General features: G+C 37.5%; 2 protein-coding genes across 9 annotated transcripts in view; one reads left to right on the top strand and one right to left on the bottom strand.

Moving 5' to 3' along the window:
- SEL1L2 (SEL1L2 adaptor subunit of SYVN1 ubiquitin ligase) overlaps positions 1-13,225 on the bottom strand; it is a 123,549-nt gene extending 110,324 nt beyond the window's left edge. The window contains exons 1-2 of the mRNA XM_061209838.1: positions 13,042-13,225; positions 12,344-12,397 (exon numbers count right to left, since the gene is read on the bottom strand). Of these exons, the coding sequence (XP_061065821.1) occupies positions 12,344-12,397; positions 13,042-13,225 (238 nt within the window). The remainder of the gene's footprint in view (positions 1-12,343; positions 12,398-13,041) is intronic.
- The window catches only part of MACROD2 (mono-ADP ribosylhydrolase 2), a 2,017,409-nt gene continuing 2,004,021 nt past the window's right edge, over positions 13,037-26,424 (top strand). For all 8 annotated transcript variants that reach the window (XM_061208464.1, XM_061208463.1, XM_061208466.1 and 5 more), the window contains exons 1-2: positions 13,037-13,334; positions 19,186-19,302. In XM_061208464.1, the coding sequence (XP_061064447.1) occupies positions 13,289-13,334; positions 19,186-19,302 (163 nt within the window). In that variant the 5' untranslated portion in view covers positions 13,037-13,288. The remainder of the gene's footprint in view (positions 13,335-19,185; positions 19,303-26,424) is intronic.

Below are 26,424 nucleotides of genomic sequence, written 5' to 3' on the forward strand. Positions count from 1 at the left end.
GAATCTGCCTGCCAATGCAGGGGACATGGGTTTGATCCCTGGTCCGGGAAGATCCCACATGCTGTGGAGCAACAAAGCCCGTGCACCACAACTATTGAGCCTATGCTCTAGAGCCCGTGTGCCACAACTACTGAAGCCTGCGCGCTTAGAGCCCGTGCTCCGTAACAAGAGAAGCCACCGCAAAGAGAAGCCCGCGCACCGCAACGAAGAGTAGCCCCCGCTGTCCGCAACTAGAGAAAGACCCCGCGCAACAACGAAGACCCAATGCAGCCAAAAAGTAAATAAATAAATAAATAAATAAATAAAATTAACTGAAAAAAAAAAAACACTCTAATAAAAAAAAACAAAACTGAAAGGAAGCAAAGGTAATTTAAAATTCTTGAATTTCAAAAGTTATTCAAAATAGAACTGGTAATGGAAATACATTTCTGAAGCAGTAAGACATTGCCTGCTTGTACTGCTTAGGCTCAGAATTAACTGCAACATGTCTAGGACTTGGCCTTTATGTGGCTTCTCTCTGGACCCTCCAGGAATATAGATGTGATTGCTAGGCAATTGTTTTCTGACCACCGATTAGTGTGAGATCGATGAGCTACTTGCCTTTTTCAACTGAGGAAGAGGGTTGCTGGGCGGGTGACTATCAGGGGACAGAGTTGTTATGAACTTTCTATTTTAGTTTGTATTTTAATTTTACTTTTGTATGACAGTGAGAAATTACTCCTGAAAAGAGAGACAGGATAGAGAAACCTTGAATCCTGGACAATCTAGAGCTGGAACTTCTGGCAATGTCTTTTTTCTGTCTCAGTTATATACCTTATACTACCTTAAATCAGCAGCTGGATGGATAGGGTGGATACAGAAAAAACACACTATTAGTTTTATTTCCATTTTGTAAGCTACACTTTGGGATAGATTGCTCATTCTTTCCATAAGCATCAACTACTTTTTTCCTGAGGATTTACTAAAAGGGAAAAATGTTGGTAACTATTTTAGAACTTTCCCGAGGTGAATGCAGAGTCAGGGAAAATCACATAGTTATGGCATCATCCCTCTTTCAATATTTTTACAGAGGTGAAATCAAAGTACATTGAGCATCAAGTAAAAAATGCATAAAAAGGCAATATGCAAGCTTGCAAGGTACATGTGAGTGAAAAAGGACAGACCTGTTTTGCCTTGAGAAATAGGGGTAGAGGGGTAGGAGGAGAAAAAATAGAGTGGGGTTAAGGGCTGATTTTATGTATGAACCTTAGGTGTTTTAGCACTAGCTTGTAAAGCAAATGTCTTCTCCCCCACTAACTACTTCCTTGGGTCTCTGTACACCTGCAATCAGTAAATGATCTGTTGAAAACGCATCTGACCCTGGTAGAGTGTCATAATCCAGGAAGAGCTCTGTACTCATCATTACTGTCTCTACTTTCTCTCCTCCTGTTCACTCCCACCAACTGAAATCAAATTTTGTCCCTGCTTCTCTGATAAAACTGTCTTGGCAATGTGGATTCTCCAGCTATTAAATCCAATGGTCACTTGTTGGCTCTTACCTCTTTTCCCTACTCTCTCCGGCATTTGGCACTATTGGCTGTTCCCATCTTCATGGCACGCTCTCACTCTGGACTCTTATGACACTATTCTCTTTAGTCTCGTTTTCCATCTACTCCTCAGTCCCCACTGCTATCGCTATAGTTTAAGTCCTCATTGTTCCTTGTGTGGGCCATTCAATAGTCTGCTACTGTTTATATTGTCACCAGAGTTGTACATCCACCTCTCAACTGCCAAAGTCATTTTTAAAAAGCATAATTCTATTCATGTTCTTCAATGAGTAAACCCTTAAATGACTCCCCATTGCTCACAGGATCAAGCCCAAACTTCAAAGCCTATCACACAGTCTTTGCCTACCTCTCCAGCCTCATCAATTGCTGTGTTCCATCTTATATCCCAAACCATAGCAAACTGACATACTTATTTATAGACCATGCTCTTTTATTCCTCTATGTCTTTGTTCCCTTTACCTGGTCTGAAATGTTCTCATTCTCTTTTGCCTGCTTAGTGAACACTCACTAATCTTTCAAGATTCAGTTTATGTCCTTTCCTTTATGAAGCCCTCTGACTGCTCCGCACACTGGTAGAATTGGCCTCCCCGATTTGTGCCCTACAGCATCTTATAAATGCCTCTATTTTAATACCTACAACACTTTACAATTTATTCCCTGTTTGTTTTTTTGTTCTAGACTCTAAGCTACTCAAGGATAAGGACTGTGTCTTAGATATTCTTCCCATACTCTTGGCATGTAACTTTTATTAAATATTTTTTTTCTCCCTATAAGTCAATGGCTTTTAGGATATTCAGAGATTTGTGCAACCATCACCTTAATTTTAGAACATTTTCATTACCCCAAAAGTAATCCCTTAGCCATAATCTCCTCAAATCCCCTACACCTCCCAGCTCTAGGTAACTAGCAAACTACTTTCTGTCTCTGTGGACTTGCCTATTCTGGACATTTCATCTGTATGAAATCACACAATATGTGGCCTTTTATGTCTAGTTTCTTTTGCTTAGCATAATATTTTCAATGATCATCCATACTGTACCTCATTTATTTTTTTGCTGACTAATATTCCATTGCATGGATATAACAAAGTTTATTTATTATTCATCAGCTGGTGAACATTAGTTTTTTCCCACTTTTTGGCTACTATGAATAATGCTGCCATTTGTGTACAAGTTTTTGCATGGTAATGTTTTCAGTTCCCTTGGATATATACCCAGGGTGTAATTTCTGGATCATATGGTAATTGTATGTTTAATCTTTTGAGGAACTTCAAGGCTGTTTTCCAAAGCATTGTACCATTTAAAAAATTGAGGTGAAGTTCATAACATATAAGTAACCATTTTAAAGTGTACAATTAAGTGACTGTTAGTGCATTCACAACCACCATCTCTTTTTAGTTTCAGAATTTTTTCTTGGGTCTTCCTTGGTGATGCAGTGGTTAAGAATCCACCTGCCAATGCAGGGGAACATGAGTTGGATCCCTGGTCTGGGAAGATCCCACATGCCGTGGAGCAACTACTGCAAGCCACGACTACTGAGCCCAAGCACCACAACTACTGAAGCCCATGCGAACCTAGAGCCGGTGCTCTGCAACAAGAGAAGCCATTGCAATGAGAAGCCCGTGCACGGCAACGAAGAGTAGCCTTCGCTCACCACAACTAGAGAAAGCCCGCACGCAGCAATGAAGACCCAACGCAGCCAAAAAAATAAATAAAAAACAAACAAAAAAACCCTTTTTCTTTAACCCAGAAATTCACTCTATATTCATTAAATAACTCCCCATTATCTCTTCCCCCATCCACTGGCAACCACTAATCTGTTTTCTGTCTCTATGGATTTGCCTATTCTGGATATTTCACATATATTTCATATAATAAAAATCATATAATATGTGGCCTTTTGTATCTGGCTTCTTTCACATATCATAACGTTTTTGAGGTTTATCCGACTTGTAGTATGTTCCAGTACTTCATTCCTTTTCATGGTTGAATTCCATAGTATGTATATACCACAATTTGTTTATCGACTCATCCATTATTTAGGTTGTTTCCACCTTTTAAATATAATAAATAATGTTTTTATAAACATTTGTATACAAATTTTCAGTGTGGACATATGCTTTCATTTCTCTTGGGTGTGTTCCTAGTAGTGGAATTGATGGGTCAAATGGTAATTCTAAATTTAACTTTTTAAGGAACTGCCAAAATGTTTTCCACAGTGGCAGTACCATTTTACATTCCCACTAGCAATGTGTGAACGTTCCTATTTCTCTGCATCATTGTCAAATCTTGTTATTTTCCTTTTTTGTTTTTTATTATAGGCATCCTAATAGATATGATGTAATATATCATTGTGGTTTTGACTTGCATTTTCTTAATGACCAATGATGTTGAATGTCTTTTCATGCATTTGATGGTCATTTGTATATCTTCTATGGAAGAGCATCTATGCAATTCCTTTGCCCATTTAAAAATTGGGTTTTTTGTCATTTTTTTGATGAGTTCTAAGAGTTATTAATATATCCTGAATACTAAACCTTTATTGAATGTATGATTTGCAAACATTTTCTCCCATTCTGTGGGTTGTCTTTTCAGTTTCTTGATGATGTCCTTTGAAGCATAAAATTGCTTAATTTTGATGATATCCAGTTTGGTTTTTTTTTGCTTGTGCTTTTGGTGGCATATCTAAGAAATCATTGCCTAATCTAGGGTCACAAAGATTTATGTCTATGTTTTCTTCTAAGAGTTTTAAAGATTTAGCTATTATATTTAGGTCTTAGACACATTTTGAATTAGTTTCTTTTTTTTTAAAAATTAATTAATTAATTAATTAATTTAAGGCCGTGTTGGGTCTCCGTTTCTGTGCGAGGGCTTTCTCCAGTCGTGGCAAGCGGGGGCCACTCTTCATCGCGGTGCGCGGGCCTCTGTCGCGGCCTCTCTTGTTGCGGAGCACAGGCTCCAGACGCGCAGGCTCAGCGATTGTGGCTCACGGGCCCAGCGCTCCGCGGCATGTGGGATCCTCCCAGACCAGGGCCCGAACCCGTGTCCCCTGCATTGACAGGCAGACTCTCAACCACTGCGCCACCAGGGAAGCCCTGAATTAGTTTCTATATACAGCATGAGGTAGGTGTCCAACTAGTATGAGACAGGTGGCTTTCCAGATGCCCTCACCATATGTTGAAGAATTATTATTCCTCTTCCCCATTAACTCAATGTTTTGGCATCCTTGACAAAAATCTATTGACAATAAATGTGAGGATTTATTTCTGAACTTTCAATGATATTTTATTGATCTATATGTCTATCCTCATGCCAGTACCACACCATCTTGATTACTGTAGTTCTGTAGTAAGTTTTGAAATTGAGAAGTGTGAGTCCTCTAACTTTATTCTTTTTTTCAAGAAGAACACTCATTTCCATATTAATTTTCAGATTGTTTTATTAATTTCTGCAAATAAGTAAGCTGGGATTTTGATAGGGATTATATTGAATCTGTAGATCAAATTGGAGAGTATTACCATCTTAACAATATTAAATTTTCCAATCCATGAACATGGGAAGTATTTTCATTTATTGAAGTTTTCTTTAATTTCTTTCAACAATTTTTGCAGTTTCAGAATATGAGCTCTGCACTTTTTTGTTAAATTTATTTCTAAGCACTTTATCTATTTCGATGCTATTGTAAATGAAATTGTTAATTTCATTTTTGGTTTGTTTACTGTGATGGTATAGAAATAGAATCAATTTTTGTCTATTAGTCTTTTATCCTGCCACGCTGCTGAACTCATTTATCAGTTCTAATAGTTTTTTAGTGGATACCTTAGGATTTTCTGTGTATAAGATCATGTCTTTGGTAAATACAGATAGGTTTACTTCTCCCTTCCCAATCTTTATTTCTTTTTCTTATCTAATTGCCTTGGCTAGAACCTCCAGTACAATGCTGAATAGGAATGGCAAGAGTAGACATCCTTGTCTTGTTCCTGATCTTAGGCGGACCATAGAGGGAAAGCATTCAGTCTTTCACCATTAAATATATTAGGTGCCAGTTTTTTGAGGATGCCCTTTATTAGGTTGACAAGTTCCTTTCTATTCCTAGTTTGTTGAGTGTTTTTATACAAAAGGGAAGTTGACTTGTCAAGTGCTCTTCCTGCATCAATTGAGATGACCATGTGGTCTTTGTCATTTGTTCTATTGATGTGGTGTGTTACATTAACTAACCTTCAGACGTTATACCAACCTTGCATTCCTGGGTTAAATGCAAATAAATATTCCTTAAATTGAATTCATGATGAGCAAATTATCTGAGGACTGGGTAAAAATTAACTCATTAAACAGCCAGAGAAACAAGACTGGAAAATAATTTCCATTTTAAGATAGTAATTAGTTAGGAATCATGGAAACTTTGAAAGTAGAATTGCTATTGTGGAAAGATTATAAGAGACTATAAGAATATAAATTAAAGCACTTTACCACTCTTTGAGTTCTATACTTTTCATTTAAAGTTCTAGAACTAGATCTTCATGATATTCTAGATTTAACAAAACTTAACCTGTCTCAAATATCCTTACTCTATAAAAATTACTGTAAGGCTTTTCTCATAGATTTGCTCAATCTCCCCCACCCCACTCCTTCTCTCTCTCTTTCTCTCTCTCTCTCTCACTCACACACACACACACACACATCTTTCCCATGTATTGTCCTAAATGAGAGTATCATTATTATTTATCCTAATTGAATATTTTAAAGTAGTTATCCAAAAGTAGTGTTAATTAGGAATATTGTGAAGTTACATATGATTTTCTAATCAGCTTCCACCCTTAGTGCTAAAATCCCCCATAGAGAACCATAAGGACAGAAAAACTTACGTTTAATTGTGACCCCAAGAATTATCAATATCTCTATTAGCAGGGACAAGGGCTTCATTTTCTCCTAAGCAGCTCCTTCTTACTGTAACACAGGCAGAACTAGGTGGCTGGCCCACAAGCTTCCTCTTTTTAGGTCTGTAGGGGTCAGGACTTGGTTGCTAAGCAACAATTTCTTTACTCTTGGGCCAATGAGCTGCCAGGAAGTTCCTTTCAATGGGGAATGAAGGCAGCTGATGGACAGAGCAGGCTGTGGGGAAGGAACCATACCTAGTTTGTTACTTCTCTGGTGAGAGATAAGTGGTAGGCTTGAAATAGGTAGGAGTTGCTCCCTGAACTCTGTTCAGAGTTGCTGGAAATTCTTATTTTTATGGTACCTCCAGAGATGCAAGCTGCAATTACGTGAAAACACAATTAACTAACCTGACATCATCCTTTAATCTAAGATCTCAAGGCTATGGTGGACAGGAAACATATGGACCAAGTCTGCTTTGGTCCCCATCTTGGTGAAAATGTTTATACTCTGTTCAGGTAAGGAACTGCTGACATTTTACTAGGACTAAGACAAACAAATCCCAGTCATCAATTACATTTTAGAAAGAGAAAAACAAATACCATATGCTAACACATATATATGGAATCTTAAAAAAAAAATGGTTCTGATAAACCTAGGGGCAGGACAGGAATAAAGACGCAGGCGTAGAGAATGGACTTGAGGACACGGGGAGGGCGAAGGGTAAGCTGGGACAAAGTGAGAGCGTAGCATTGACATATATACACTACCAAGTGTAAAATAGATAGCTAGTGAGAAGCAGCCGCATAGCACAGGGAGATCAGCTCCGTGCTTTGTGACCACCTAGAGGGGTGGGATAGGGAGGGTGGGAGGGAGACGCAAGAGGGAGGGGATATGGGGATATATGCATACATATAGCTGATTCACTTTTTGTTATACAAGGGAAACTAACACAACATTGTAAAGCAATTATACTCCAATAAAGATGTTAAAAAAAAAGGGTGTTTCATTAAACTTTCATTAAAAGGTGTTTAAAAATGCCTTCTTTACTCTCCTAAAATATATGGGCATTTTATGAATGAATACCCTTAAGGCTAGGACCAGAAATCAAAATGAATATTAGGTAAAGTATTGCAATATTAACAATACCCAAAGAATGGAGCTAGTAGAGAAATCATACCTAAAATATATCCAACTTTTACAGTGTGTTCAGGTAATTACTTCAGAAACAGATGTATTTATTGCCTTGAATTTTTAGGTTTATTCCCTGTATTCTCATTGCTGTTGTGACAAATTACTACAAATTTAGTGGGTTAAAAATGACAGAAAAAAGCCCCAGAAATGTATTGTCTTACAGTTCTGGAGGTCAGAAGTCCAAAAGGATTCTTACAGGACTAAAATTAAGAGCAGATCTAATTGGTTCTGGGGGCTCCAGGGGAGAATCCATTCCTTGCCTAGAATCATCCAGCTTTTAGTGGCTGCCCACATTTCTCAATTTGTGGCTACATCACTCTAATCTGTGCACAATCATCATTTGCCTTCTCCCCTTCTGTGGTTTAATCTCCTTCTGTCTCCCTCTTAGGACACTTGCGATTACATTTAGGCACCACCAAAATACAAGATAATCTCCTGATCTCAAGATCCTCAGTCATATTGGCAAAGTTCCTCTTGCCAAATAAAGTAACATTCATAGGTTCTAGAGATTAGGTCCTGGAGATCTTTGGGACCGTTATTCAGTCTACCAGTGTCCCTAATATCTTTTCCTCTCACCAAGAGACTTCAAAATAGAAATGTCCCAACTTCTGTACTTTAAAAAAGTATCTAAATAAAATTTACTTAAACTTTTAATATCATCCATTAAACATTCTCCAAACAATCTTTTTTTCCAGTCCCCATTTGGATCCAGAATTATCAGCATCTTCCAGCAGATGATTTTGCTTCCTATTTTCACAGAAACTGAGGCCATTTGACCTATATTGCCTCGACTTCCTTCCTTTTTATTAAAAAAACATTTTTGAATCTCCATCTGTTCTTTTTTTCCTAATTCATCCCAAAAGATGAAATGCACTTCCTATATTCTAAATCCAAACTTCTCTCACTTTTGATTCTATCCACATTTACTTTCTCTGGTACTTCACTCTATCTAACATTTGTTCTTTTCTCTTCTCTCTTTCTATCTCTTTTTCTCTTTCTCTTTCTCTTTTTGTTTCAATATTTTTGTACCAATCTTCTTCTTAATTTAAAAACTCTTCATTCCACCTCTCCTAGAAAAATTTTCCCTTGACTCTCGTATCCTTGCTACTGCTATCTTTTCTACTTATCCCTTAGCCTCTAAACATCTTGAAAGAATACTCCTTAATCACTGCTTCTGGCTTGTTGCCTCTCACTTATTCTTCAGCTACTTGTTTTTATTTTCACTAATTTACATAGACTATAAAACCAATTATCTTTTCTCAGTTCTTATCCTACTTGATCTCTGTGAGACATCTGACATTTCTGACCATAAACATCTTCTTGAAAACATATTATTGGTTTCTCTGAAAATTGAATTGCAGTTACTTTTTTACACTTTTGAACACAACTTCTCATTCTTCTTCTACCACTCTCTGCCTCATTCATTTACGTGTTGAAAATCTGCTATATGCTAAAGATGAATGGTAATACTCTTTGAGGTGTTCATTAATTTTATTTGTTAGTTCCTCTCTTGGTCTTCGCATTAAATTAGGGTCTCCCATTTTGGTGTCATGTGCTCTCCCTTAGTTTTGCCAGCATTTCTCTACGGATGCTCACTTAACTTTCATTTATTCAATAAATTTTTATTATGTGCCAAGCATTGTGCATTTTCTGTGGATAGTGAGCAACAAGATATGTTTCCCGTCCTCAGAGAGTTTGTAAGTCTAGAGTGAAAGGCAAATATTAATAAAATAATCACAAAAATAAATGTATAATTAAAAACTATAAAAAGTGCTTTATAGGAAAATGAATGAGTACTGAGGACACAGAAGAGGAAGCTGTACGTAGAGGTCAGGTGGGGTCAGAATCAGGAAGGGCTTTGCCAGGGAGTGAATTTTGCCAGCTAAACTCTGAAGAATGAGAATGGGTTAACTAAGCAAAACATGTCCTAGGTATAGTGATAAACATGTGAAAAGGCCATGTGGTGAGAATAAGATATGTTCAAGGAACTGAAAAGCTCTAAGGGCTGCTATGGTTGGAATCAGAGATGGGTGGTGGGGGTGGAGCATGGTATAAGGTAAAGCAGAATTGGTAGGTGATGGTCACTCCTAAATGATTCAGTTTTTATAAGACTGTGTTAGTCACCTTGGGCTGCCATAACAAAATACCATACGCTGGGCGGCTTAAACAACAGAAGTTAGTTTTCTCACAGTTCTGGATGCTGGAAGTCCATGATCAGGGTACAGCATGGTCTGCTTCTTGTGAAGGCTCTCTTCCTGGTTTGCAGATGGCTGCCTTCTCACTGGGTCTTTACATGATGGGGGACAGTGGAGTTAGAATGGGGGAGTCAGAGGGAAGGGGAGAGAGAGAGAGAGTGTGAACTCTTCTCCTTTTTATAAGGCCACAGTCCTACTGGATTAGGGCCCCACCCTTATGACCTCAGTTAACCATAATTACCTCCTAAAGACCCTATATCCAGATATAAGCACATTGTGGGCTATATGAATTTTGGGGGAACTCAGTTCAATCCATGGTAAAGTCCACCACAAAGTCACTGAATGATTTACAACAGTAAAATGATCTGATCACATTTGACAAGATAACTCTAGATTCAGGGCAGAGGGGTAAGAAAACTTTCCTGTAGTTAATAAATTTGGGAGTCATTGATGTAACTCAGGATTTTCCAACCTCAGCGGTATTGACATTCTTTATTGCAGGGGACTGTCCTGTGCATCGTAGGATGCTTAGCAGAATCCTTGGTTTACATTCACTCAATGCCAGTAGCATTTTTCTCTCAGGTGTGACAACCAAAAATGTCTCCAGACATTGCCAATGTCCCCAAGGGAGGCAGAATTGCCCCTGGTTGAGAATTATAGTTATAACTGAAGCCATGAATATGGATGAAATTATTCAAAGAATGAACTCCAAAATGTAATGGCTGAAAAGGAAGATGGGCCAACAAAGGAGGCTCTAAAGGAATGACCAGACAGGAGGAAACTCAAAAGGCTGATGAAATTAAAGGAAAAGAATGCTGTCAGGAGGAATAAGAGGTTAATACTATTAAATGCTGCTGAGAGATCTTGTAAGAGGAAGACTGAAAAATGTCCATTAAATATCACATGAAGGCCATTGATTATCTTAGTAACAGCCGTTTCAGTTTATTTATAGGATAGAACCCAGATTAGAGTGGACTGAAGAGCAGAAAGTGGGATACAAGAAAATTGACACAACATTTTGGAAAGGAGGAAGTTACTTTGGAAAGTAACTCCCCTTAGCAGTAGGAGTGTGGGATCACAGGAGGCATTTGTATTTATTTTTATTTTATTTATTTTAACATGGGAGAAATCTGAGAAAGTTTAAAAGTTGATGGATGGTCCCAGTTCTTTGAGTCAACATGAGATAAAGGATAATCAGTAGTGCAGTGCTTCTAAGAAAGCACAGGTGGGGGACTTCCCTGGTGGCGCAGTGGTTAAGAATCTGCCTGCTAATGCAGAGGACACGGGTTTGAGCCCTGGTCCGGGAAGATCCCACATGCTGCAAGCCTGTGCAACACAACTACTGAGCCTGCGCTCTAGAGCCCGCGAGCCACAACTACTGAACCCATGTGGCACAACTACTGAAGCCCGCACGCCTAGCGCCTGTGCTCCGCAACAAGAGAAGCAACCGCAACGAGAAGCTTGCGCACCGCAACAAAGAGTAGCCCCCGCTCGCCGCAACTAGAGAAAGCCCGCGCACAGCAACAAAGACCCAATGCAGCCAAAAATAATAAATAAATAAACAAATAAATAAATAAATAAACTTATTAAAAAAAAAAGAAAGAAAGCACAGGTGGAAGGACTGGCTCTGGGTTGGGGTGGAAACAGCTTCTCTGTTGTAACAGAAGAGAAGGTGCCCAGTATAATGCACTTTCCTGCACACCTTACATTTTGCATTTCTAACTAAGGACTCAATATCTTTCCCGTGAAATCTGAAACTGCTCCTGTATTGACAAATATTATTAATATTGCTATTTTCCTCAACTATACCGTGAAACCCTAGATTCTTTCTCTTTCTTATTCTCTTCCCAAAATCTATTTCATTACCAATTTTTATTGATTCTACCTTGGTAATGTGCCTTAGAGTCCCGCTTTTATTTCCACTGCCAACAAATGAGTGCATATTTTCATTATTAGCTCAAATGTCACTTCCTTCTTGAAGCTTTCCCTATTTCTCTCAAACAAATTTTTATGTACTTCACAGCATTAAAAGAAAAACAGAAGCAGAAACAATGTCAAAATTAACAAAATTATCTTACTATGTTATTAATCATCCTCATGAGAGTGTCCTGTTACTCAAAACATTTCATTCTTTACAATTCTTAAGCCCCCCCTTTCTTCCTTTTTTTCCTCTTATTATTAAAAACGTGTTCCAAATAATTATTTGCTCTTACACACCTGGCTTAAGTACAACACATATAACACAGCACCCCAATTGTCAAATAAATGTGGATTCACCACATCCACCAAATCAGCCTTGTCTGATATTTAGAAACACCATAAATTTGGGCATGGGGTTACCAAACTTCCTCTAAATTCTAGGTCACCCTACTCCTGTGGTGGACTCGAACGGAACCGGGTTTTCAGATCACCTGCAGACTAGCATTGCCCAGATTCAAGCGAGCCCTTTAGACTAGCGCCTTGACTGAAGCAACTGGTGGGGGAATAAAACCGATAAGATGACGGGCTCTGGTTAACACCCACTTGAACTTACTTTGATGTGACTTCTTTCTGTTTCCAGTATAAGGTTCTGGTTGCCCACTACTTCCTGGTTCTTAAACCCTTGAGTAGTTCAGTTTACTTTTGTTCTTTCCAGACTTCACCCGAGTCGAGTGAAATACGTAATTTTTACTACAAGGTCAAGGAGCTGATTGTATATGGTCTGGAACCATTTCCTAATCCTTTCACTTCTTTCGGTTATATTTGCCCACCAAGAGGAAAGCTTCAGATTATCCGGTAAAATCCGTCCAGACGGGGCGGTGACAGTGAAAGTATACAATTCGTGTTGACTCACATCTCCTCCCACTTCCACTTCTTCCAGGCCCTGAAGCAGCTTTTCCCAGTCAGCGCGCAATCACCTGGCGCACCTGGCCCTTCCTGTAGGCCACGCCCTCGGGTTCTCCCAGCGCCTCACGGTGCTCCCGCGGGGCCTCCCCACGCCCCGCCCCACGCCCCGCCCCAATCGTGAGCCACCTCCAGCCCCCTCGAGCCCTGGCTCCGCCCTCTCCAGCTCCCCAACGTCCTCGGCGTCGGGCCCGAGCCTGCGCCTGCGCGTGCGCCCTGGGGCCGAAGTCGGGGCGCGCGGTAGCTGGAACGCGGAGAGCGGCGGGCGGTGCAGCCAATGGGAGGCGGCGCTGGCTAGCGGCTGGGAGGCGGGGCCTGCGCGGGTGTTAGGTTAGCGCGAGGCGTGACCTAGTTGACAGGCTCTGAGGTGCTGCTGTGGTGGCGGTCGCGGGGCTGAGGCGGGTGGGAGCCGGAACCGAGTGCGTGCTGAGGGAGGAGGGCGGCGACTGGAGAGCGACGAGCGGCGCGGGACCCGGAGCCTCTTCCACTTTTTCCTTCCCGAGCGCCCCCTCCCACCCCTCCTGCTCCGCATACACCCTGTTTGCCCGTGAGCCTGGGGAACTTGCAGCTTAAAGCCAGCCACCCCCACAGCAACATGTACCCCAGCAACAAGAAGAAAAAGGTGTGGAGAGAGGAGAAAGGTAACCGACCCGTCGAGTCCCGGGGGGCGGGGGTGGGGTGGGGTGGGGACGGGAGTCAGGGCTGTGTGTGCCGCGGCGCCCTCCGCCCCGCTCCCGCCTCGCGCCCGGCTGGCCGGTGCCGCCTCCCTGGCGCCGCCTCCCTGGCGGGTCCGTGTGTACACACGCGCGTACGCGCGCGCACGCCGGCGTGCACGCGCCGCCCCCGGGTACCTGCCGCTAGCGCACGTGTGGGCGCACGCCCGTCTCTACCGCCCGCCGCGCCCGGTCACCTTCGTCCCGCTAGCGGCGCGGACCGCCGCGCGGTGGCCCGCGGGCTCCGTACAACTTGTTCAGGGCCCCGTACTCTGTCCCCGGACCCCAGCTGGGACTTTCGGACTCCCGGCCCGGGTGTCCCGCGGATACGTGCCCGCCAGCTGGCACCCCGGCTGCAGCTGCTGCTGCTTCTCCCCGCCCGCCGAGCCTCAGACGTTCACCCCTCGCCTCTGTCCCCTGTCTCCTGCCCATCCGCTGGCTGGGCGTCCCCACCTTCGGGTGTTCAGCCAGGGCCCCTGCTTCTGCGCCGCAGTGTGACTTTTGGAACCTGGCTCTCTAGGGGAACCTAAAACGAGCCGGTCTTGTCCGCGAGGCTAAGTGCAGTCAGAGAATGGGCTTTTCTCTGCAGTGACTTTCTCTAGATTCCATCCCCATTCATAGTCTGAAGTTGCTCCGAGTAAGAGTGTGAGACTGATGTCGCTCTCTGTGAACGAGCCCATCCCTGAGTTTCGTGCCGATCAAAGCTTATCCAGATCAGCCAGGTTGACGGTGACGCTGATGTCGATGAGACACAGAGGTGTGCGACCCAACCGTCGTTTCTCCATCTCCCTCCCTGTTTTTCTCTGACATCATAGTTAGGTAATATTCTAAGGTAAAACTTGAGTCTCTGTAGTTTTTTCTTTTTTCTTTTCTTTTCTTTCTTTCTTTCTTCTTTCTCCTTCCTTCCTTTTTCTTTCCTTTTTTTTTTCTTTTTTAAAAAAAATTCTTTAGCAGCTGATTGTACAGAAATGTAGTAAAAAGTATTCGCACTGCTACTGCTGTGTATCAGGAGTGAGGTCGAGTGAGGGAAGTGCAAATCTCTCCTAAGTATCTCATCTTTTTTATAGAACAAGGATAAAGGGGCGACTAGAGTGAAAGTTAATTTCCTTGATAATAGTTCTTTAAAATCTGTGGATTCTTACTGCAACTGCTGGTCTTTATAAATAAGGCCAAACAGTGGATGAAAGAAAGGGAATGAATATGGGAAAAAAAATCCTTTATGTAGGGGCCTACTTAAAACAATGCATGAAGAAGGGGATGAGGACGGACTTTTTTTCACATTAACTACTGGGAAGATTTAACATAGCATAACTGAATGACCCAATTAAAATGGTCTTTAAGTGTTGACAGACTGTATGCCATTTAATTATGTTTTAATGATTATGGACATATATAGAACTAAATTTTGGTGTCGCAAAACAAGTGCTGTTGAGAATAATAGGCTGATATATGAAGTAGCGTAAAATAGTTTTGCTTTGTTTTCGCAATAGAAGTTATTTGAGTTTCAACAAGGATTCACCTTGTAAGCACTGAAAAATCTTTTATGCCCATTTTTATTGATGGCCTTGAAATGTTAGGTTTGTATTATTGATAATAATGAAGGAAAAATAGTGGAAAACATGGAGATTGTTTTCAATACATGAATAATTGATGAAATTATAGCTTACTTAAGAACTATTATATTTTTCTGTCATAATAATGTTCCTAAAGTAACAATTTTGTAATGGTTCCTTCATTTAACATCTACACTGTTGGACTTTCATAAGCAAGCATTTTTAAAACTTTAATGTCTTGATTTTTTTTTTCTTCTTTTACTTCTAATAATAGGGGAAAATATTACCAAATTAATATTATCTAAACAGAGAAGCAAATGCACAATTAAAGAAGGCAGTTAACAAAGTAAATTTTTCTCTTGTCCAAAACTAACCTATTTTTGCATTAAAAGAGAAAGTTATTGTGACTTGAAGACTTTTTAGTGTAAGTGTCAGCGTCTTATCAGGATATCTATTTTTGGAATATTTAGTAAAGTATAATATTGTAAATCAACTATACTTCAATAAACATATATATATACATATGTTATACCATCAAGAAGGAGGTGAGGATTTCCAGGACAGTAGTTAGTATTAAGAAGCTGATGGAAAGCGTGACCTTTTTCTGAATTGTACTGGAGAGGGTGGTATCGTATTTTTGTAACTGTTATTTAAATCTAAAGGAAGGCTTACCCACCTCATTGAAATGTCAAGGCATTCTGTAAACATATTTTAACTCAGTATACCATCTAATAAGTACATCTGCAAAGGTGAAACATTCTTTAAGGAAAAGTTTTGTGTAAAGCTGAAGAAACTATATATATGACTGTGCCCCCCAGTATGTTTCATCGTTTAAATAACTAAGGAATTCTCAAGTCCACATAGGTTAAATAAATGGTGTTGATTTAATATTTTGTGCCCTAATTCAAAACCACTCAATGTGTATTATCATTTCAAGTACTGAAAGTTAAATTATCTCAGTGTTTTACCTTATTGTCTTATTATTCATCTTGTTTTTTTCCTAAGTGTCCACACTTAAACTTTTAAGTAAATGGAATGACAGAGGCCAGGTTGCATTCCCATATGTACTTCTGACACTTACTGAAAGTACAAGTTGCTCCGTAATATCTTTCATCCTGATCGTTGATATTGCTGTATTTCCATATTAGTGATCTGAGCTTTTTTAGTAGTGCTTTGGTAAACACTAGTCATCACTTTTCCTCCTCTGTGTGATTATTTCAAATTTGCCATTCCCTTCAAGTTTCCTATTTCATCAAGACCTTAAGTTCCTATACTAAACAGATGACATTGCCTTTTAATTCATGGAGAAAATACATGTCATATAACATGAACAGCCCTAACATTTTTCTCTGTAGTCTCTTTTGTTTCTTTACATGTCTGTTGTTCTTTCAGCTTTCTTCCTTTTTTAGAGGAAGCACTTTTCATCTTTGTTTCTAAGGATTAACCCCTCTGCTTGTGCCCTTTATCTCATCTGTATTATTTGATATCTTGTACTATCATTTATTCTCTTTTGGGTATGTTTAGTTTCTCAGTGTCTTTGGGTTCCTCTCCTCATCCTATAACAACGATCAAGGAAGGTAGCCTTCCTTCCACAGGGCTTCACCTTGGAGTTGCTGTTCTCACTTTCCTTCTTTTCCTCAGTCCCTCAAAATCTCCTGGATCTCAAGTTATGCTCCAAGGAAACTAATGTTCCTAAAATCATTCAGTAATAACAATGATGATGGTACTAATATAAAAATAGTTACTATTTGAGTCCTGTTTGTGTGCCCAGCACTATTTTAAGTAACTTACTTGGATTATCTCATTTAATTCTCACAACAACCCTGTGAGGTAGTGTATTTTAAGGTCAAGAGCTTAGAACACCGTCTGCCTGGGTTTGAATCCTAGTTGTACTGCTTACTAGCTGTGGAACCTTAGGTAAGTTATTCAACCTCTCTGTCTTAGTTGCCTCATCTGTAAGTTGGGAATAATACCTACCAACTACCTGAAAAAGAAACTGAGCCATAGAGAGATTAAGTAATACAAGATCACATAGATTTACATGATTTGGTGTTAGAATCCACACAGCTCTGTTAACCATTTTGTTCTCTTTTCAGTGTTGTTCTTGACCCAGTTGGTAAAAACCAATGGCTTATTAATTTTAATTCTTTCTGATCTTCCTGTAGCAATTGACAAGATTTCCCCTTTTCTCCTCGTTAAAAATCTTTTCTCTGCTGGTTTCCACATCAGTGGGGCCCTGATTCACCTTGTACCCTCAGTGACATCTAAGTTTTATTTCATTTTTTTTCCTCTTTGTGTTCACTCCCTAAATGTTGTTTGTTTGAGGTTTGGTCCCCTGTCTTACCCTCTCCAATGAATTTCCTGTAGGCCTAGAATTTTAGGTTATAATTTCCAAATCTCTAGGCTAGATCTTTCCTGAGTTCCAGATTCTTGTTTTCAACTTGAATGGCCTAGGCATCTTAAATTCAATATAGTGTTGAGTATTGTAGTATTGTGATTTGAATATATCACATCCGATGAAAATCTTTTTTTTTGATCTCCTATTGTGGCTGAAGAAAAGCCAGTTCTAGGAGCAGGGAGAAATGTTGGTTGCCCAACATTTTTTCACTTGTGCTTACCTTAATACTTTCTGCAGTTTATTTCTGTGAAAGAATCTTTTAAAGTGATTATTTCACTTGAGCTTACATTAATACTTTCTGCAGTTTATTTCTGTGAAAGAATCTTTTAAAGTGCTTATTTTTTGAGGGTTAGATTACCTAAAACTAGATACTGTCCTTAAATCCATTCATCTAAACTACAGTACTTTGTAATATGCTGAAAGAGAATTGGAGAGTGAGAGTATGACTGTCAATTGCTCTACATTGTGGCGACCTTTGGTAAATACATGATACATGACAGCTGACATACAGAATGAGTGAGGTTGCCAGTGTCAGTTTATATATTGAATATTAGAAAATCTTAATTTATTTGTAAATAAACCTAATTTATTTCCTTAGGTTAGAAATAAATAGAATTTTTTAGTTTTTTTCCCCAGTATCCTAGTGGATCGTTTTATGTACCTTCTAGGATATGAATAGTTAACTTTGAATATTAGTGGTGTACTTTATAGGATAAGATTAAACGGCTCGGCATAGTATACAGATTCCTGTACATTTTTGTTTTAATTTATGTTTCTAGTTACTTTTCAATTCTGTGGCCGCTTTCCCTCCTCGTAACATATCTTGCAGCTTCATTAAACTATTCGTATCTCCTTATCTTTGTTTACATTGCTGTACTAGTCTGAAATATCCTTATTTCTTACCTCTTCATGGCAGAATTCTACCTGTCCTTCAGGAACGAGCGTACATGTCACCTCCTTTGGGGAGCTTTTCTTGAGAAGGTAGTACAGTATAGTGGCTAACGGTATAGGCTATAGTTTTTTACTAATGGAGATATCTGAGTGGATTTTAATGGAAAGCTCTCTTGCTTTGGACAAACTACTGAACTTTGATGTGCTTCATTTCTCTATCTGCAAAATCAGGATAATAATACTATCAGTTTTGCTGAGTGTTGGGAAGATTATTTTAATAAAATTGTACATGTGAAGTACCTGGCACATAGTGCGTTCTTTATAAACAACATCAACTATTGTTACTTCTAAGTGTTTAAGATGTTTTAATCTTATAATCAAGATTTATACTTAAAGTATTGTTTATATCACCTCCACAATGGTATTATTAATTGAAAGGGCACTTTTATTGTTGATGGCATTGTAGAATTAAGGAAATATCTTGGTGGCTGCTTTTCTTGTGCTGTTAGCATTTGTACTTATTTGTCTTAGGATTTTGTATTTTATTTATGTAGCTATTATTTTTTGTCTTATCCATATCCTCTTTTGTCTTGTGAACGCCTCAAAGTTAAAGGTCACCTTTGTACCTGCAGTGTATAAACATATCACCTGGCACATAGCAGACTGTCAGTAGATGTTTGAAAGAGTTTACTTCTTTCTTGGACTATCACAAGAATGTCTTCCTCATCAGGGTTAGATCTTATTTTTCCCCCTACTAATATAGTATCAATTTGACACCTTTTAACACTCAAATACGGAGTCATTAGATTTGATTTTGGTATTCTTCAAGCCCACACCAATTCTTTGGTTAGTTTAACGTGGTTAATATTTAAATTGTAAAATAATTTCTGAACTTAAAAGTTAAATACAAATGGAGATTCTGCTTTTATTTTGCAAGAACGTTTGCTGAAGATGACCGTAGAGGAGAGACGCAAAGAATACCTAAGGGACTATGTTCCCTTGAACACCATCCCATCATGGAAAGAGGAGATGAAGGGCAAGAGCCAAAATGATGGTAAGTTTCTCAGAACATTTTTCAGGTAGATACTGTTCTCATTTATTTATGACTTCTGCAGGACAATTGTTGATAGAATTGAATACCTGGCATTTAATAAAGAGATGTCATTTTTGCTATATGAAATAATTGGTTGTCATTTAATTGCTTTTAGCAATCTACTCTGTGTTATTTAAACTTAAGAAATTGTTTTAACATAATTCATGTTTGGAGGTATACCACATTTATGTTATGGTACTATTTTATAGATACTTTTAAAAAACTATTCTGCAGTAGTTGTTGGAGCAAATGATATTAAGGATATGTTGCTTTAGTGAGATGGCCTTTTGAGTTTGTTTTGATTTGGTTCATATATATTGCATTTCTTCAAGTTATTTTCAGGATTGGATACAGTTGAAAGATAGTATATTAGGAAGAATAGAGAAAAACCAAATAACATTTCACATAATTTAAAGAAGAGTATATATTTTGTATGATGTGCTATTGGTAAAGTATTTGTATGGTAAAATTTACTCTCAAAGTTTTTACGGTTTGATGAGACTCTAGATAGTTTGACGGAAAATATATGTGTTAGCATATAAATGAACTGTTAAGTATTGAAAAGGTTTATGGAAACAGTTATAAAAACAACATAATAGATTTAATAGAAGTTTAATATGTTATCTTTGAATGAACACTCATTGGTGTTAATAGTCTGAATGTGAAATTTAAGAAGAAACAGGATGCTTTTTAGGATACATAAATGTTTCGAAAGAAAGATAATTTTATGAAAGGGACTGAGGACATTCTGATTTCTCAGGTTGTGGTCTTAGATTGGTGGAACTGTAGAGTATACTATGGACCCAGAACAAGAAGACTAGCATGGAATTCCTGTGGACAAAATCTGTGGGAAACAGCAGCCAAATTAGCCTTTGGTGTCTGTGAAGAGAACATGCTTATCTGAGTGTTTGGGCTTTAGAGAGAATTTTGTTTTTCTGGGAAAGCAAAGCCTGTGAGTTCTTTTAGAGCTAACTCTGCCTGGAAAAATGTGTGACCTTGGGCAAATGGGGTAGTGGCTCTATCCCAGGTTCTATTGGGGTCACTGAACAAGCTGATTGGGATGTACACATCTGACCTGCTTGCCCAGTGTCTTCAGTAAATGCAGTTGTTTTAATAATAGGCTAATTAAGACATCATTGAGAGAAGGTAGCCCTGTGTAATGAAAAGAATATAAATCAAAAGGACAGATTTCTGGGCCTTGACTGAACTAGGGCCATATGCCTCTTCATGGTTGGGTCTGTTATTTATTCTTTAGTTTATGAGAAACTGATATTGAATACTTCAGCTCCACTTTTTGTGGCAAGTGAATCTCTCTTTCACTTGTGCTTCATTCATCTGATTTTCTTTCTTCATTGCTATTTTAGGTGGTCAATTTTCTAAGGATGCAATACCTGATGATCATCTTTAACAAATTTTGTCTCCTGAAATAGAGGTAGATTTCTGTTGCTGCCAGAATAATTGAAAAAGCAATAGTGATACCCAGGCTGCATTGCCCAGTGTTCTGCTCACCTCTGTGTAGAGGCTTGGCCTTTATGTTGGTAGCTTCTATTTGAATATTCAGCACGTGGGAGTGTAGGGTTGAACTGGGTTGTTAGAGAATTCGGAGTTGGATATTTTCAGAGATAACCACAGCCCAAAATATTTCTGCCTAATCAGAGACGATACATTGAGTAACACCTCACATTGTTATTCCCTAACAAGAGTCTGTGTATTTAATCCTTTCTCCCAAAATGAGCTTTACAGTGGTTTACAACTGCTCTCTGTATTTCGTTTCTTTCCTTCATATTTTTTTGAACTTGAAAGTTCTTCATGAAGAACTAGGTGGTGTACTTAAAATTGTGTTTCTATTAAACAATGTCTTATTTCCATCTAATGTTACTTGCTTCTCTCTATTGTAACCTGGAAATTGGTGACTGGTCTCTTCTTTTTTTCATGAAATAGAATGACTCATTCTATAAGTAATATCTGTTAATTTCTTTGTGTTATATATATCTTTCATAGTGCTTTCTTGCAGCATTACCTACCCAGTGCTCAATTACACTAAAATATTAGTCAAGAGAGTTTTAGTATTTTATTAGTTTGAAAGACCCTTTAAAAATATAAATCTTTAAAAAATGATGAAGGACAATTGTACAGTTATATTTTTATATTTTATTTCGAAGTGTTTAAGCCACTGCTTATAAATGTATATGTATATAAATAGGTATTGATATTTATAATAGTTTAATCTTTTAAGTATGAGATTTCAAACTAAGTTTTAAAAGAAGTCTGTTTATAATTCTGTGTCATATAGTTTCTGATTTGTAGGAAAGGAATAGTATTTATTGGGCTAGCACAACATGCCAATTTTAAATTTAGTAGTTTATCATTATTACCTATGTTTTTATAGAAGGCCATGTGTCATGGCCTTGATATTCATGATTACATGGAACGTTCTCAAGCTACTGTTTAATAAGTTTTTTTCTTAACTTTGCTCAGTTTTCTTTTACTTTAATTAAATGCTTCTTGTTATTTTATTGTAACAAAGTTAAATAATAACGAGAGGAGTAGTAGCCAGATGTATTTGTCATAATTTTAATTTTAAGCTGTCTTAACAAAAGGAAACCAAAAATTGCCAAATAATATAAAAATCAATGTGCAGAAAAGAGGAAGCAAGTAGATAATATTTTTATTTTGATTTACTACTTTCTTAATATTGGAGAACTAGGGATGAGCAGAGGAAAGAATGGGAGGTGATTACCAAAAAAAACCCCATTTGCTTATCGTTCATGTTTATATTTGTCAACTACTATTAGTAAATCTCTGGAATTATATGCTTCTAATTACTTCTTCCTCTGTGTTAGCAATTCTGTAATAATTCTATTTCATTTGTCAGTTGCTGTGTTGTAGGGAATTTTAAAATGCTTGTCTCTCTATTGTATCTGTGTCTCTAGCAACTGGAATAGTGCCTCATGTGTAGGTGGGCTCAATCAGTATGTTACATAAGTATGCCTCAGAGGTTACAGTCTACAATGGACAATTCTTTTTTCTTTATTTTTTTTCAAACTTTAAAATGAGCATTTAAAAACATATATAAAAATAGAATACTGTAATGAACCTTTCTGTGCCTGCCACCCAGTTTCAACAGTTAATGATGGTCAGTTTTATTTCATGTATATCAGTGCTCCCTGCACCTTTCTGCCAGACTGTTTCAAAGCAATTCCTGTATATCTTATCAACTTTATCTGTAAATATATGTATGTGTGCCTATGCATGCATCTCTAAAAAGGTAGGGACACTTTTTTGTTGTTTTAATATAACCACAGCACTCTCACATCAGAAAATTAATTCTTTAATGTAATTAAATGTCCAATTAGTATTCACATTTTTCTCATTGTCTAATAAAGAGTTTTGCTTTTTTGTACAGTTGGTTTGCTTGAGTCAAGATCTAGTAAACAAGGTTCACATACTGATATATTTCTTACGTCTCTTTTAATCTATAGTTTCTTCTCTTTCTGTCCTATTTCCCTCTTGTAATTTATCTGTTGAATAAAGTAAGTTATTTGTCTTACAGAATTTTTCACATTTTGGATTTTGCTCATTGCATCTTTGTTGTGTCATTTAGCGTGTTCCTCCGTCCCCCTATGTTTCTTATGAGCTGGTAGTTAAATTCAGAGGCCTGATCAGACTTGGGTTTAATTCTTTTTGAAAGAATACTTTATAGATTATTGTACCTTCTTTTTGCATGATGTCTGGTGATCGCTCTCTGTGGTGATAAGACTGATCGCTAGGTTCAGTTACTGTCGGTCTAATCCAATCTTTGTAAAGTTCCCTATCAACTTTTTCCCTCATGAATTTAGCAGCCATTGACGATTGATCCATTATTTTATTACGGGTTGCAAAATAGTGTTATCCTAATTTTATCATTCCTCCTTCGTTTATTAGTTGGACTTCTGTAAAAACTTTTCCTTATCAACTTTTTTTGTTTTCATGCAGTACAGTTTATACAGAAAAGGCAGAATAAATGCTAGATTTCCTTTTATTTACCAGCTTTCGGATTGAGTTGGTTTCCTGAAATCCTCCAAAAGTAGCCAAAGAGTTCTTTCTCTTTAAGTTTTGACTGGCATTTTGAATCTTTCTCTTCCTCTTTCCCCATTCCGCCTCCCCCCACATGCGTTAAATGGGAATACCTCATTTAAAGTATAGTGCCTGTACAAATACATACAATTACTAAAATGTAGTCCTAGGATATAGTAGAAAGGCAAAGATAGATATAGATATATCAATGGATGGATGGATATGATTGAAGGATGGCATTGCTTCTTTGTAGGGACAGAAGTTCATTTCTCAGGTTTACTTGTTATGTGTTCTGTTCTCTTTTGCTACTTTCCACACTGAGGTTCTATTAGAATACCACTCAGAGAAGCATGACTTTGCCATGCTCACACTAATTTTCTCTTACTGGTTGGTATCAGAGAAAATAGCTATAGCTGTAAGTTTAGATTGACTGTGAATCTATACTTTTAATGTTTATATGGAACAGTAAGGGATGAAAAATATAATAAATGATGAAGGTGAGTTAAGTGGAAACTATAAAACTATTTTATTCAGGTATGACAAAATATTAAAAGGGTCACTTAGAAAGAAACTTCATATTTCATATCTTATATGTAATATTCAAATCTGATTTATAGGTCATTTGAAAACACTTAACTAGGAAAATCTGAACTGTGAAGTATTTGTAAGTCTGAATTTCCATTTTTTGAGGTGTATAGAAATATTTTGAGATATTTGGGTTGACTAGGGGCATGTGTGTAATCTTTGTTTCTTTTGGTTAACTTAGAAGCTCAGCCTCTTCTGGTCTCTTAAACTAATTTCTACTTTTAAATGATTTTCATAAGAGGTGATCGCTGACCAAAGAAATATAAGTTAAGTCCAAATTGCTGAGTCTCTCCATCACATTGAGATCTTATTTCAATGTGGGTTTTGAATTTTGTTATATTTTACCTATGTCCTAGGTTGAATATTGATATTCAGAAATCATCAAAGAAAGAGTATCTTAATCATATTTCAATCCCAGTGCATAGTCCAGTATTTTTATCCTTAGTAAATTAGCAGTAACTATTTTTTGAATGTCAGTATGTTTATTAATCACCAGGAATGAGGAAATAAGAATATAATTATGTTGCTGAATATTATATGGAGAGGGGTAAAACAAATTAAAAAATTCTAGTAACTATGATGAGATGGGCTTTGCCGCAGATTTTTAAACTATATTAACTGCATTATTTTATTAAATATTTGATGTTGTTGGTTGGAAGACAGGCCACAATTTAAAATGACTGAATAGTTAGGAAAATGGTATTTATAACAGGATGGAATTCAGTAGGCTTATAAAAATTCGAAAGGAATGTTTCCTATTATAGTCTTCTGATATTGATCCCTTTTTATATTATTTTCAGTTTGAGCACTATACTTTAAAAGTAAAATAATCTGTAGCAGCAGAAGAAAGCTCAGAGCAAAACATCTCAACTTTTTAGATACAAGTCATTTATTTTCAGCGGGTGGTGATTTTTTTCCCCCACTTGTATGATCTTCAAATGAATTTGATTAAAAAAACAGAAAGCTATTTTTGCCTCAAGTAACTTAAGACCACTCTAGCGTATTCTTCAAACAATTATTTGTGAAGTTTCCATTACCTGTAAAGATGTTGCACAAGTAGAACTTATATTAGAAACAGACATTTTTCACTCCAAAAGTGAAAAGTAGACTAGGATAAAGACTAAAATCCTAAATGACCTGAATTCTTCTATGATCTGGCCCCTCTCCTTTTTGGCTTCTTATATCACTCCCTTTCTTGGTCTCTGCATCTAGCCGCACTGTCCTTTCTCTTTCTGGAATGTATTGTGCTCCTTCCTACTACTGGGTCTTTATCTGGTTGTTTTTATCTCCATGTCCTTGTTAATTTTTCTCAGCTTTCAGTTCCCAGCTTGAAACCCTTCTATTCTGTCTGGAGTCTTCGCTGAACCCTTACTTTGGAACAGTTTCCTGTATTAAATACTTTCATACAGCTATGATCCTTTTCATACAGCATTAATATCAGTTTGTTTTTAATGTACTCAATCATAGGATTATCTGATCAAGATCCTTATAAGATTAATTACTGTGAACATAGGGACCATGTTGTCTGTCTTAACTCTCCTTTATATCTCTGGCATCTAGCATTATGCTTGGTGCACAGTAGATGTTCAGTAAGTATTTGTTGTGTGAATTGAATAAATGATAAACTATTTGCCTGATGGTATTTCATGCATTATTTTCTGTCTTCCCACCTTTTCTTCACTGTATTGTAAAGATTCACGTGGGAATAATGGGTTTAGAAATTAATCCAGTTGCTTTTTAATGTAGGTAATAAATACTTTGCATCTCTGTAATACAAGGTTGGTTTTATTGTTTTAAAAGTTAGGTAGCCTAATGATAAATTACAATTAAGATTTTACAGAACTACTATATAGATATTTAACTAGTTGACACAAGGATGAGAATTTATGTGTATTCATCAGCATTGTGTATTATTATTTGTAGTACTTAGTAACTAAATGTTATTTCAATTTCTGTGAACTTAAATGTCAACAGAACTTAAGTTAAATGAGTGTAAATGTAGAAACTTAAGCCTATTATACAATAAGATTTTAAAGTGTAGAAAAATCTTAAGGTATTACCATTGTAAATGTACTTACTTTGGCATTATTGATTCTTGACACATAAAACGATTGTAAGAAATTGTATTAGTATTATATTCTGTTTAAGCCCTTTACTGAGTTAGTTGGTTTGCTTCAAAAAAGAACTTGGCTACAGATAAAGAATTTGGTTTCCCATGGAAGAATTAGGCTAAGTAAGAGAATTTTGAGAATAAATAGCGTTCACTCTAATGTATAAAAATATTAAAAATTTTTGTGTAATGATATTTTGTGTGAAGGTGTGAACATTGGTTTAGTCAAACATTTGTGAAGTAAGGTTAGCTTCTAAAATAGAGAAAAAAGAATATGAAGAAAAGAACATACAGTGATTCATAATTCACTGCATGGTTTTGTTTTTCCTCTG

Source organism: Eubalaena glacialis, chromosome 13 (genome assembly GCF_028564815.1).
Source record: "Eubalaena glacialis isolate mEubGla1 chromosome 13, mEubGla1.1.hap2.+ XY, whole genome shotgun sequence".
Taxonomy (NCBI): Eukaryota; Metazoa; Chordata; class Mammalia; order Artiodactyla; family Balaenidae; genus Eubalaena; species Eubalaena glacialis.